Source organism: Asterias amurensis, chromosome 6 (genome assembly GCF_032118995.1).
Source record: "Asterias amurensis chromosome 6, ASM3211899v1".
NCBI classification, from domain to species: domain Eukaryota; kingdom Metazoa; phylum Echinodermata; class Asteroidea; order Forcipulatida; family Asteriidae; genus Asterias; species Asterias amurensis.
Genome location: NC_092653.1, coordinates 4,544,854 through 4,557,398, shown reverse-complemented (window position 1 = coordinate 4,557,398; position 12,545 = coordinate 4,544,854). Strand labels below are relative to the sequence as shown.

At 37.6% G+C, this 12,545-nt stretch overlaps 1 protein-coding gene across 6 annotated transcripts; it reads right to left on the bottom strand.

Moving 5' to 3' along the window:
- Nucleotides 1-2,256: 2,256 nt before the first annotated feature.
- LOC139938986 (peroxisomal sarcosine oxidase-like) lies at nt 2,257-12,244 on the bottom strand. 6 transcript variants are annotated; one of them, XM_071934681.1, is made up of 7 exons: nt 12,216-12,244; nt 9,784-10,096; nt 8,662-8,878; nt 7,617-7,799; nt 6,675-6,809; nt 5,407-5,565; nt 2,257-4,806 (listed from the first exon to the last, which is right to left on the bottom strand). In XM_071934681.1, the coding sequence occupies exons 2-7, from the start codon at nt 10,053-10,055 to the stop codon at nt 4,603-4,605; spliced, it is 1,170 nt and encodes a 389-aa protein (XP_071790782.1). In that variant the 5' UTR covers nt 10,056-10,096; nt 12,216-12,244; the 3' UTR covers nt 2,257-4,602. The 6 variants fall into 6 exon arrangements, with proteins under 6 accessions (XP_071790782.1, XP_071790783.1, XP_071790779.1 ...); XM_071934682.1 differs by lacking the exon at nt 12,216-12,244 and adding an exon at nt 12,025-12,176; XM_071934678.1 differs by lacking the exon at nt 12,216-12,244 and adding an exon at nt 11,741-11,946.
- Nucleotides 12,245-12,545: the final 301 nt, after the last annotated feature.

Genomic DNA, 12,545 nt, shown 5'->3' with positions numbered 1-12,545 from the left:
CTCTTCGATGCGTTTTACCAAGTAAAACTTGTGGAACAGTTACCAAAGTACACCTTGCCTTTAAATACATTAATTTGGGCAAATGAAACACACATACAAGCTTGTTGCAAGAACTACAAAATCAACATAATGAATCAAACTCGTGTTATTTGCTACTTATTCATTTACTTTTATTCTTGAAAATTAAAGGAACACGTTGCCTTGGATCGGACGAGTTGGTCTATAAAAAGCATTTGAAACCGTTTGTTATGAAATGTATATGGTTAAAAAGATGTTTTAAAAGTAGAATAAAATGATCCACACAAGTATCTCTCAAAATTGCACGGTTTTCTTTTTACGTTGCGAACTATCACGGTCGGCCATTTATGGGGGTCAAAATTTTGACTCCCATAAATGGCCGACCGTGTTTTTGGACGAGGTAAAAAGAAAACCACGCAATTTCGAGGCATATTTGTGTAGATCATTGTATTCTACTTTTACATCATCTTTCTAACCATATGCATTTTATAATAAACGGTCAAAAAACGCTTTTCAAAGACCAACTCGACCGATCCAAGGCATCTTTAACACTAGCTGTGTAATTCTGATAGATTTAACAAGGAAGGTAGTGCATGACGAAGCAGTTGTTACGAAAGCTCAAGCATTTTTTTAATTGTAATTAGGTAGTATTTAAGTTTTATACATAAAACAATGGTGCTACCTTCCTTGTTAAATGTATACAACAAGTTTACACCATGCAAAACGAGATGTGATAACTCCACCACCCAATTTCATACAGCTAAAAACGGTAGTTTAAAGACACTGGACACTATTGGTAACTGTCAAAGACCAGTCTTCTCACTTGGTGTATCTCAACATAGAGCTTAATTGGTCGTCGAAGTTGCGAGATAATAATGAAAGAAAAAACACCCTTGTCACACGAAGTTGTGTGCGTTTAGATGGTTGATTTCAAAACCTCAAATTCTACATCCGAGGTCTCAAAATCAAATTCGTGGAAAACTAATTTTTTTCTCGAAAACTATGTTACTTCAGAGGGCACCTTTTCTCACAATGTTTTATACTATCAACAGCTCCCCATTACTCGTTACCAAGTAAGGTTTTATGCTAATAATTATTTTGAGTAATTACCAATAATGTCCACTGCCTTTTATGTGCCATCCTGCCTTTTCTTGCTTAGCAGAAATGTGTTAATATTTCTGGCTCTATGAAATCGGACCCAGGTTTAGAGTACAAACTACACAGAAATGAAGAATCTTACTATTTGTTACAATGCACCTTTTTTAAAGGTAAAAATTTGATGAAGATTTTATTATAAACAGAGTAAAATACTTATTGCAAGATTTCAAGACCACATGAAAAAAATCACATGGAGGGGAAAAATACAAAAAATACAAATTTCCTTCAAAAATATTTCTGCTGGAACTTTTGACATAATATTTCAGAAAAGCCGGACTAAATAATTTGCACAATTAAAACAACAAGTTGTACACCAAATACCTGTCATTATATTTTTCAACAAGTAAATGTGATCGAATTGTAAACCAAATACCTGTCATTCTATTTAAAAATTTTCTAAAATAAATGTGATAATCCCCTGTGACTAAAATTTTCTAAGGTTATTTTGTTTATAAATTTAATTCGAGACAAGATTATTGGATGTAAAGAATATTACTATTATTTTGAACAATTTGGGGTTGAAAATTTTTTGTTTACTAGAACAGGATTACAACAAACGACCTCCATTTTAAAATGCCAGCACTCTACCAACTGAGCTATCTACAAGCTATCTATTATGTAAATACAAATTATGCAATCTTTGATAAATCTATAAATTTGTTTATAGTGAAATTTACACTGAACAAAAATCCTCTGTATATAGACATAAACTTAACAAAGTTTTTGCTTAATAAAAATAATCATATTTTCCTGTACATAATCTTAAATTCTTAAAGGAACAGGTTGCCTTGGATCGGTCGAGTTGGTCTATAAAAAGCGTTTGTAACCATTTGTTATAAAATGCATATGGGTAGAGAGATGTTTTAAAAGTAGAGCACAATGATCCACACAAATTTGCCTCGAAATTGCGTGGTTTTCCTTTTACTTTGAGAACTAACACGGTTGGCCATTTATGGGAAAAATTTGACTCCCATAAATGGCCAACCATGTTAGTCGTCGAGGTAAAAGGAAAACCGTGCATTTTTGAGGCATGTTTGTGTGGATCATTGTATTCTACTTTTACAACATCTCTCTACCCATATGCATTTTATAACAAACGGTTACAAACGCTTTTCAAAGACCAACTCGACCGATCCAAGGCAACGTGTTCCTTTAATAACAGTCAAGGCACGTTGAAATAAGTTGAATAAAATATAGGCTCATAGTGCGACGATCAGAATCATTTAGGTTGCATAAATTGAAAACTGAAGTATTAAAATAAACTGGACTTTCTTCCCATTACAAAAGTGTGTGAGTAGGCCTTGTACAAATATTACCTACACTTCACCTTTCTACCAAAGTTGTTTTGGTACAAAAACAAACCTTGTTAATTTTTATCAGAGGTCATCAGTACAACTGTGATAGCGTTTTTTGGGGGATCAACCCATCTTAAAGGCAGTGGACACTTTTGGTAATTGTCAAAGACCAGTCTTCTCACTTGGTGTATCCAAACATAAGCATAAAATAACAAACCGTTGACTCAACAATTCTGACTCAATCAGTCATTGAAGTTGCAAGAGAATAATGAAAGAAAAAAACACCCTTGTTGCACAAATTTGTGTGCTTTCAAAATGCCAAAAAAGCTTCAGGTCTGAAGTATTTTGAGTGAGAAATTACCTTTCTCAAAAATACGTTCCTTCAGAGGGAGCCAGATCTCACAATGTTTTAAACATCAACAACTCTCCATTACTAACAATTATTTGAGTAATTACTAATAGTGTCCAGGTCTTTAAGAAAAATCAAAACACAAACAAATCTAACCAAGCTGTTGATAAACAGGCAGGGCAGATATGAGGTCACTTGAAAGCCACTTGACTTATACTACCGGTTCTGAAAGATGTTTGATTTTCATTGGGTATAAAGATTATAATTTGTTTTTACTGTTGTGTATTAATCAAAATAATTTTTAGCATAAAACCTTACTTGGTGTAACAGGGAGCTGTTGATGGTATAAACATTGTGAGAAACGGCTCCTTCTGAAGTGACGTAGTTTTCGAGAATAAGGAATTACCTTTTCAAGAATTTGATTTTGAGACCTCAGAATTAGAATTTGAGGTCTCGATATCAACCATCTAAAAGCACACAACTTCCTGTGACAAGGGCGTTTTTTCTTTCATTATTATCTCGCAACTTCGACTACAATTGAGCTCAAATTTTCACAGGTTTGTTAGTTTATGCGTATGTTGAGATACACCAAGTGAGAAGACTAGTCTTTGACAATTACCAATAGTGTACAGAGTCTTTAAGCTCTGTATACTCAAATACTGGTTCTGTGTCACATGTTACTGAGTTTAAAGAAACAAACTTTCAAAATGATATTTCAGAAAAGATTAAAAATCTAACATTGTACAAAGTTATATGGCAACACATTACTGTTCAGTAATTTTCAATTAATATTCAAATCCAGCTGAGAACGTTATCATAATAGAAGGAAGGAAACTCACACACGATCCAATTTCCACAAATCCCACCTTGTGAATGTAGGGCCCACTTTCATGAAGCCTGCTAAGCACAAAAACCTGCTAAGCACAGGAAAATCTTGCTTAGTAAAACAGATTATCAGCCAACGTTTCATAAACTTTATACTTTTGTGACTGGTGCCCAATCTAATTTTTTGCTCAGCAAAGACATTTTTCAGCAGTATTTTCTGCTAAACAGCTTTATGAAATTGGGACCTGGGGTTTGGCAGTGCATACATATTCTATCTAAGATATGTGTATGGGTACGGTACACATTCGTTATATGTCCATTTCATGAACAACAGTTAGAAAACCACTGATGTAGCAGTCTTTTTATTATTTTTTATATATCAATTAAAGGAACATTACAGAATTGGTTGTTGCTAACAAAACAGTTGCTGGCAGTGTAAGCACTTTATGTAATCCATCATACACATAAACTTACAAACCTGTGGAAGTTTTAGATCGATCGGCCATCTGGGTCATGAGAAAATAGTGATGCCCAAACAAAAATGAATAAAACGCTCACTGAGCGATAAACTCCAAACGCGAAATTAGATTATTTATTTCTCATCAAATATGACATTTCAGAGAGAAATATTTCAAGGGATGTTTTCTACTATCATCATCATTAGACGGTGTAAGTTTTGTGTAAATCTGTGATCTTCACCGTTTTTGTTTCTTACCAATTCTGTAACCTTCCTTTAACAATCGCCGAGTCAAAGATGACTAAAAACTGCTGAGTTTGTCAAATACAAGATCTGCAAAGACTTTCACGATATTTATCTGTTGTTCATTTGGTGTCTTTGAAAGAGTGTACTTAAGAAAGAGTGTACTGGCTGCACCTGTAATTAGTTGGTAAAGTGTAAAGCCTCACAAGATTATATGCGTTTTTCTCCTTCACTGTGTGGGACTGGCAACACATTGACTAAAGCTTGGCTTTCTGATTCATGAATCGGTTCATTCTGATCGGTTTGATGTCATACTTTGGAGGTTTACCCATCGCCAGGTCACCCAGAATCTTGCCAATCAGCGGTCCCATTTTGAAGCCCTTCCCTGAGAATCCGCAGCCGATCGCAATGTTGTGGTGTACTGGATGGGTGTCAATAATAATATCCTCTCCTGGTGTACACTGCAGAAAGGAAATAATATACAATCAATCAATCAATCAATCAATCAATCAATCAATCAATCAATCAATCAATCAATCAATCAATCAATCAATCAATCAATCAATCGATCAGTAGAATTTATAAGGCGCCAATCCAACAGTCATTGCTATTAGCATGTATGTAGGCTTTCGCAAAAAAGGTGAGATTTAAGCAAGGTTTTGAAATTTGTTTATGAAGTAGGTTGTCTGATGTTCTGACGAAGATGATTCCACATCCTTGGTGCTGCAATAGAAAAGGCACAATCCTCCCCCCCCCCCATTGTGTTTGGTTCTTTGAATGCGAAAAATTTAAGTTTGGGAACAGGAACCCAGATTTCTGACAGGTTCTTTGATGGACATGGGTCAGTGAGATACGACGGGGCAGAGGCATTGAGGCAGAGGAACATAAGTAGGAGCATTTTAGATTGGGATCGTGACTCAACTGGTAGCCAGTGAAATATATAAATTTGATTACTGAGCAAATTATTTCTAAATTTCCAAGGGCCCCAAAAAATCTGAAATCTGACCAAAGTAGGAAGAATAAATTAAATGAAATAAATGAATGAATAGATGGGTGCTTACTGTGTACATGCACTTTTCAATAATGGACGGTTCAGACTCCAGACCGGGGTAGTGTTTTCTGACATAGGACTTGAGATGATCGATATCGACTTGGCGTTTATCCGTCCATTTATCTCTGCTATCCGGATCCACTTCGTCCCATAGTAAATGATAACCAAACTGTGAACCAAACATCAACAAGAAAATCACAAAAATTAGATAGAATCTTACTGGTAACTTTTTACCTGCACCATGTATAATATTGTACTTGATTTAGGTTGCGGTTCATGGTTTCACTTGTGCGCCCAGCCGCAGTGCGGTAATCTTCACTTATGAAGCAGGAAGAAGAATAAAAAATTTTAAAAAGTAGTTTGATTAAATTAAAGGTATCAAAACCACAAGATCCTGGATCCAATTCATCTCGAAGCAAATAATAACCAAACTGTGAACCAAAAATCAACAAGAAAATCACAACCAAATAATTTGACAACATTAAAAGTGTATCTTACATCCATGTGCACACAATTTTAGTTTTTAGCACTGTATACTTGGTACTTTCCCTGAGTTCTCTGAAGAAAAAAAATCCACAGGCAAATCACTTGGGTGAGAATTTGCATTGCTAGAGCAGACGTCTTACCACTGGATCACTGAGCTAAGAAAGGCTAGAGCCAGTTTGAATTAATCATTAGCCGTTTGAATCCCACCCGAGAGATTTGCCCGTGGATTTGTTTTCTTTCACTGTTTTCAAACATTGAGCTTTGGACTTGTAACATCAACACTAATTGTTTTACTCATTTCTCGAAAACCATTGCATTTCATGCAAAAATATTTCAACGGGAGTTTCCCATTATGATCTTTTTTTAATCATGTACATTGTGTGCAAATCTGTGAACATTTATATTACTAATTTTGGTTTTACCCTTACACCGATGTGTATTAGCACTGTATACTCAATACTTTCCCGAGCCCTGTGAACAAATTCACAGGCATATTACTCGGGTGGGATTTGAACCAACGACATTTGCATCTAGAGCAGACGTCCAACTAGACCACCGAGATTTCCCGATAGCTAAACGCATTTCGATTCCTTTATTTTAGCAGCGGGTACAGCAATGATTTTAATAGATGTTAAATTACCATTACTCTTACCAATGTTATTCACACCCTTTAAACAAAACCTGTATTTCGAATTTCAGTTATTTTCCTGTGTGACTTCAGAATAACTATTTCATGTATGTAAACCCCTTTAAGTGACCTAAGGATAACAATGACCTTTGACCCTGACTGACCTTCATATAGCCTGGGTAGTCTTGACTTGGGAAACAGTAGACAAACCCTTCCCCTACTTCGTCTATCATGATGGGGTAGTTCGCGTAACAACCGTGTACTTTTTCCTTGAAATAGCAGACGTTTACTTTCCACACCTGCAAAAAAAAACATTGAGAGCTGTCACCTGTTTTGTTACAAAATATTGCCTTTGTAAATCTGGATCTAGATTATATGTGGATTGTAAAGTCGGCAAAGTGTCCTAATAGAAACATCGGGCAAACATTTTGTAGAGAAAACAATGAAGACATTTCAGTTTTAGGCTTGGGGAGGAAAACCCCTACAGGGAAAACCCAGTCCACATGCAAGACTCTGGTCCGGATATCGAACGGGTGTCCACAGAGGTAAAAAGCATGGACAGAAACCACTAAGCCAACCTGGCTGCCTCAAGTTTTGGTGACAGGACAGGTTCAGTGGTCTTGTTTTTCAATTCAAAATCTTTGTCTCAAAAGAATCATGTTCAAATTGTTGAGGTTGAGTCTCATAAATATCAGTCTTTCAATCACCCATAAAACAGAATTGGTTGATGCATCTGTTATAAGTATTCGGGTGGAATTCAAAAAAAAATATAGCACTTTTGCGTCCCATATCCAAAGAAGCCGAAAACGAATGCATCTTCGAGCAAACTTCAAGCACAAAAGTGACGGTCAGCATTTGACACAAATGCGCCACTTTTGAATTTTCATTAACTTCTTATAAGCTGTACGTTTTGCATATAGCTTTAGCTTATATAAATAAAAGCACAAACGCGGAGTTAAAACACACAATTCGCAGGGCGTGATATGGGTCGTGCGTTATAAGTTTATTGCACACTCCTTGTTGCTATGGATCGACTAATCAGAATAAAGGATTCAAGCCTGCTTTAAGATAATATTCATAATTATTTAATGTTATTATTTATTTACCTTAAGTGGAAGATGTAAACCTAGGGGTTTCAGAAGCTCAGAGGCCCAGGGTCCAGCTGCGAGTACCAACGCACCTGTCTTATACTGTCCCTTACTGGTGTGGACTGTCACGATACGACCTGGCTCTATCCTCGTAACCTTTTCACCGTCATGGAGCGTGCCACCATACTTTTTAAACAGATCCTAGGATGAAATGATAGACAAATTTACACCTTTATCTAAGGAAGACTGAGACAACTTCATTCTTGTAAGTGCAAGGCACAGTTATTTTCAACTTTGCTGTGAAATAGACATGAACGTCCATTTTTCTCTGTTAACTCATATTCGAATGCTCAACCTTGCCTTTTTTTTCATTAACAAAGGACACCCAAATTAAAAAAAACGTAACTGTCTAATTTCTTCTCGATAGGGTGTCATGGCCGAGTGGTTTAGAGCATCAAAAGCCAAGTTCTGGTGGTTAAGTTTTTAGAGTGTGGGGTCGAATCCCGGTCGTGACACTTGTGTTCGTGAGCAGATGCTTAAAAATACTTCAAGTGCTTCTCTTCACCCAGGGGTATATGTACATAACGGGTACCTGCGAGGGTAGAGGTTGATGATGTGTTTGAAAGAGCCACTGGCGCGTCACGACAGCTCAGGGCTGTATATACTCCCCAGGGAGCTGAGAAAGATGAAAGGAATGTTATTGGCCCAATGACCAGGGTGCTTAGTGCAAAGCGCATTGATACGGTAATTGTAAAATGCGTTATATAGAACTGCATTTATTATTATAAAGATGTCTAGATTAAGACAATTTCCTTGATTCTGATCAGTAAAGAACACGAAAAAAGACGGCTATTTCAAGATCTGTGAAATTGAGTCCGTCCAAAAAGTCAATGATAGGGGGAGAGAGAAAAAGTAATTAATTAGTGTATGAGGCTGATTAAAATCACACTTCCTGTGAATGAGAAAGCGAAGCGAATTTTAACTTGCAGTGAAAACAGGGCTGTAACAGGGCTTCGCATGAAGTATGAACCGAGCTCAAAAGTAATTAGTATGTTTTGCCAACCTGAAGTAGCTGCAGACATTTATTAGCGATAAGGAAGCCTGCTTCTGTGTCCATTAGACAGTCATAGTGGCCCTCGTAGGACATCAGAGGGTAGCGCGCTGTCAGCTGCTGAGTTGTTAAATCCTCAAAAGGAAGTTGGCGTTTGACTAGGGTCTGTCTTGTGCTCACGAAACTCTCTGCGTTCCTCCTCTGATTCAGAACCAGCATTCCTGTTTGTCTGTTCCGAGATTTTAAAAAGTTGCAGTTATTTTCTTTCCTAAAGAAGTCCTGAAAGTTGCACTGGCATATTTTTATAACTTGATAAAACCCTTTAGGCTATACACCGATGTGTATACTCAGAACCTTCCAGAGTTCTGTGAAAAAAAATCCAAGGGCAACCGACTCCGTTGGGATTCGAACCCACGACCTTTGCATTGCTTAGGCAGATGTCTTCCTAGAACACCAAGCTAGCTTGGTGGCTAGAGGCAGATAGAATCATATGTGATAGCAGCGGGTACCGCAACAATTTAATAGACCTTAGTTTTGCATCGGGTATAAAGAAAATCATTTGTTTTTACCCCAATTACATCGATGTGTATTAAGCACTGGATATCTTTTTACATAACCGCATTACTTTTTAGTGAAATGTTTATCAAAATGCTTTTCTATCGAAAGCTGCTGTAGGCTTCAAACCAAACCATTTTTTAAATATTGTCTTAAAGGAACACGTTGCCTTGGATCGGACGAGTTGGTCTATAAAAAGCGTTTGAAACCGTTTGTTATGAAATGTATATGGTTAGAAAGATGTTTTAAAAGTAGAATATAATGATCCACACAAGTATCTCTCAAAATTGCACGGTTTTCTTTTTACGTCGCGAACTATCACGGTCGGCCATTTATGGGGGTCAAAATTTTGACTCCCATAAATGGCCGACCGTGTTTTTGGACGAGGTAAAAAGAAAACCACGCAATTTCGAGGCATATTTGTGTAGATCATTGTATTCTACTTTTACATCATCTTTCTAACCATATGCATTTTATAATAAACGGTCAAAAAACGCTTTTCAAAGACCAACTCGACCGATCCAAGGCAACGTGTTCCTTTAAGAATGATCACCAAACATGATCACTAGATGATCTCACCTCCGTAACGTCGTATTTGTTTCTCGTTCAATATCCTCCCACGTTTTTTGCACCTCCTGGACCATTGCACTATGGTGGTCCTCTGCGTACGCATTACGGATGATGCGCGATGGACCGGAGGAGCTGCCCCGCGCGTGCGGAAGAGAAAACTGCTCCAGGAGGAGGGTCTTGTGTCCTTCCTTGGCCATCTGGTAGGCTGCTCCCGATCCGATGATTCCACCTCCGACTACGATGCAGTCGTAGACCACGGTGCTAGCCATGTGTCCTGCCATGTTGAGCTTTTAGGACAATCTAGGTCTTGACATCAATGTGGCTGGAAATTAGAAAAAGAACAAACAAAAAATTCATTTCTGCTCAATTTTACTAAACCAGGCCTGGAATAACATACGTACAGGCGGGCCTCCGTTGCCCCTGGTCTTGGCCTTGGTGCCCTTCAAAAAGATTGACTTTAAGATTTGCCAATGAAAGTGCCCTTTGCAAAATGAAAGTGGCGTAACCCTTTCAGCATGTTCAAAGATGGAATTCCAGGCCTGCTTAACACAAAGTACAATTTTTTTCCTTGAAGTTTGATTGTTTTCTTGTAGGTTTGTTAGGTGTGAGCTCTCCCTCTTACGCCTCAAAGAAGATGAAGTGTTATCTATGACTGTCCACCAGTATTGAACCTCTTTGCTGGATTGTTCTCAGAGCATTTTGAACTCAATTAACCACACGTATAACACTGCTCAAATATTGAAAGACCGCCCCTCATTAACTACAACACTTAAGGATCTGCACGTAAACCTCTGGTAAATAAAGAGAAGTAGGTTGACCTGTTTTAAAGCTGAAGAACCATCACGATCAATAGGTCCCTGGCTGTGTATGGCCTATCAAACTTTTCAAAGGTAACCAAACTTATGTACATTAAAAGAAAGGTCAAAGTTTGTGATTCACTCATTTTGTAACATGTAATCTGTGGTGTATTTGGCATGGGTTAACAGACAGTAAATACACACACTGTGCAAAGGAGCTGCCATACGCGAACAATATTTATTTACTAAACCTGGGAATGCAGGTCGTGGTGTGACCTTTGACATGAGCTGTATGCAAAATTATTTAATACTAAATATTTATGAGCTGGGTGTAGCCAATCGGGCAAAATTGTTTATTTTTTATTATTCTGTTGGCATTTACTTTCTTTTCATATATTTTTCTTTTTGTGTTTCCTCTTTTTTAACTGTTTGGGGAACCTTTTAACTAAATTTTAAAAGATAATTTTTATATTATTAACTTCTTTTTTGTTAAATTTTTGCTGGTTCGTTTCTTTGCCTGGTCGGAGGTGGGGGGGGATATTTTGCATTTTCACTCATTCTGCATCATTGCTTTTTTCTGCTGTTGTCTAACTAATGTTCTTAGATTTATTGTAAATAATTATAGATTTTTTTATTATGACCAGGGATATTGGAATGAAGGCCTTCGGGTTACAGTTTTTTGGTAAACTTTTTTAATTCCAGGCATATGTCCCTGGTTTTTGTTTTGTTTTGATTATGTTTGTATTTTGTATGTGTTTTTTGCCGAATAAACAATAATAATAATGATAATAATATCCTTAGTAATGGTCAAATATGTGAAACATTCATCAACAAACATCAGCTTTAAAATACACAGACAGCTTGTTTTTTTACGGTGACTACATGCCTAATATTAATAATGGTCGTATTTATCGATCATCATACAACAATACGGCATGGGTGATTATGTACAGCGCAGACACATTTGCAATTGCCGGGTCAATGCAAAACTGTGTCTCCCAAAACATGCCCAAAATGACAACTGTACCTAGTTGTAGCATGGAGGAATAAACTAGTTTATTCCTCCATGGTTGTAGTAGTGTAAACCACCATGGACCATCCTATGATAAGACCCAGTGCAGTGGGTTATTGCATGGGCGACAAATTGCATGTGCATGAAGTCTACTCACCTAGTTGGTAGTTACAGCAGTGTTGCAGGCAGTTTAAATAAGTTATGGGTGTATTATGCCTGATTTACTAGGTCAACCTTCAGCATCCAGCCAAAACTTGTCATGTGTGCACGATCGACCTTGCTCGAGAGACGGCGCACGGCTCACACTCACCCTAGACTTGACTCAAGTCCCAATCCCGTATTATTCACAACTAACTTATTTGACGGCAAAGGGCTAGTTGGTACGATATGATATAGAGACCTGTCACACTCACACGGGACTTGAATCAAGTCTACACTCACCCATGCCTCGGCGGGCTGTGTTTGAATTGAATTCCCGTTTACAACGTGTGAAGCAAGGAACAATGGTCCAAACTTTGGATATCCAGATACCATTCTGTCAACATTATTAGCAAAGCATTTAATAGCTCTAATGAGATCACCATGCTAGATGGTCAGGCTGCTTGTTAGCTGTTGGTGGTTTTACTTTTTACCTGGGTTAGTCTAAGACTATATAAGTAGGGTTGTTGTTAGGGTTACGGTTTCTGGCTCAGGTTATGGTCAGGGTTATGGTAAGAGGGTCAGGATTAGAGGTTTGGTTAGGGTTATGGTAAGGGTTCGGGTTCGGGATGTTAAGGTCAGATAAGGGTCAGGGTTAGAGGGTCAGGGCACTTGTAGAGGGTCAGGATATTGCTAGCTGCTGGTGGTTTTACCTTTTACCTGGGTTGGGGTTAGGTTTGGGTTTTTAATTAGGGTTTTCGTTAGGGTTATGGTAAGGGTTCGGAAACGTTATGGCCGGAACTAGTTAATAAAATTATTTGCTA

Coding starts and splice junctions, on each gene's coding strand:
- LOC139938986 (XM_071934681.1), bottom strand. CDS start 10,055: ATGGCAGGACACATGGCTAGCACCGTGGTCTACGACTGCATCGTAGTC. Junction 8,879..9,783: donor ACAAATACGACGTTACGGAG/GTGAGATCATCT, acceptor ATCTCGGAACAG/ACAAACAGGAATGCTGGTTC. Junction 4,807..5,406: donor TTGAAAAGTGCATGTACACA/GTAAGCACCCAT, acceptor TCCTTTCTGCAG/TGTACACCAGGAGAGGATAT.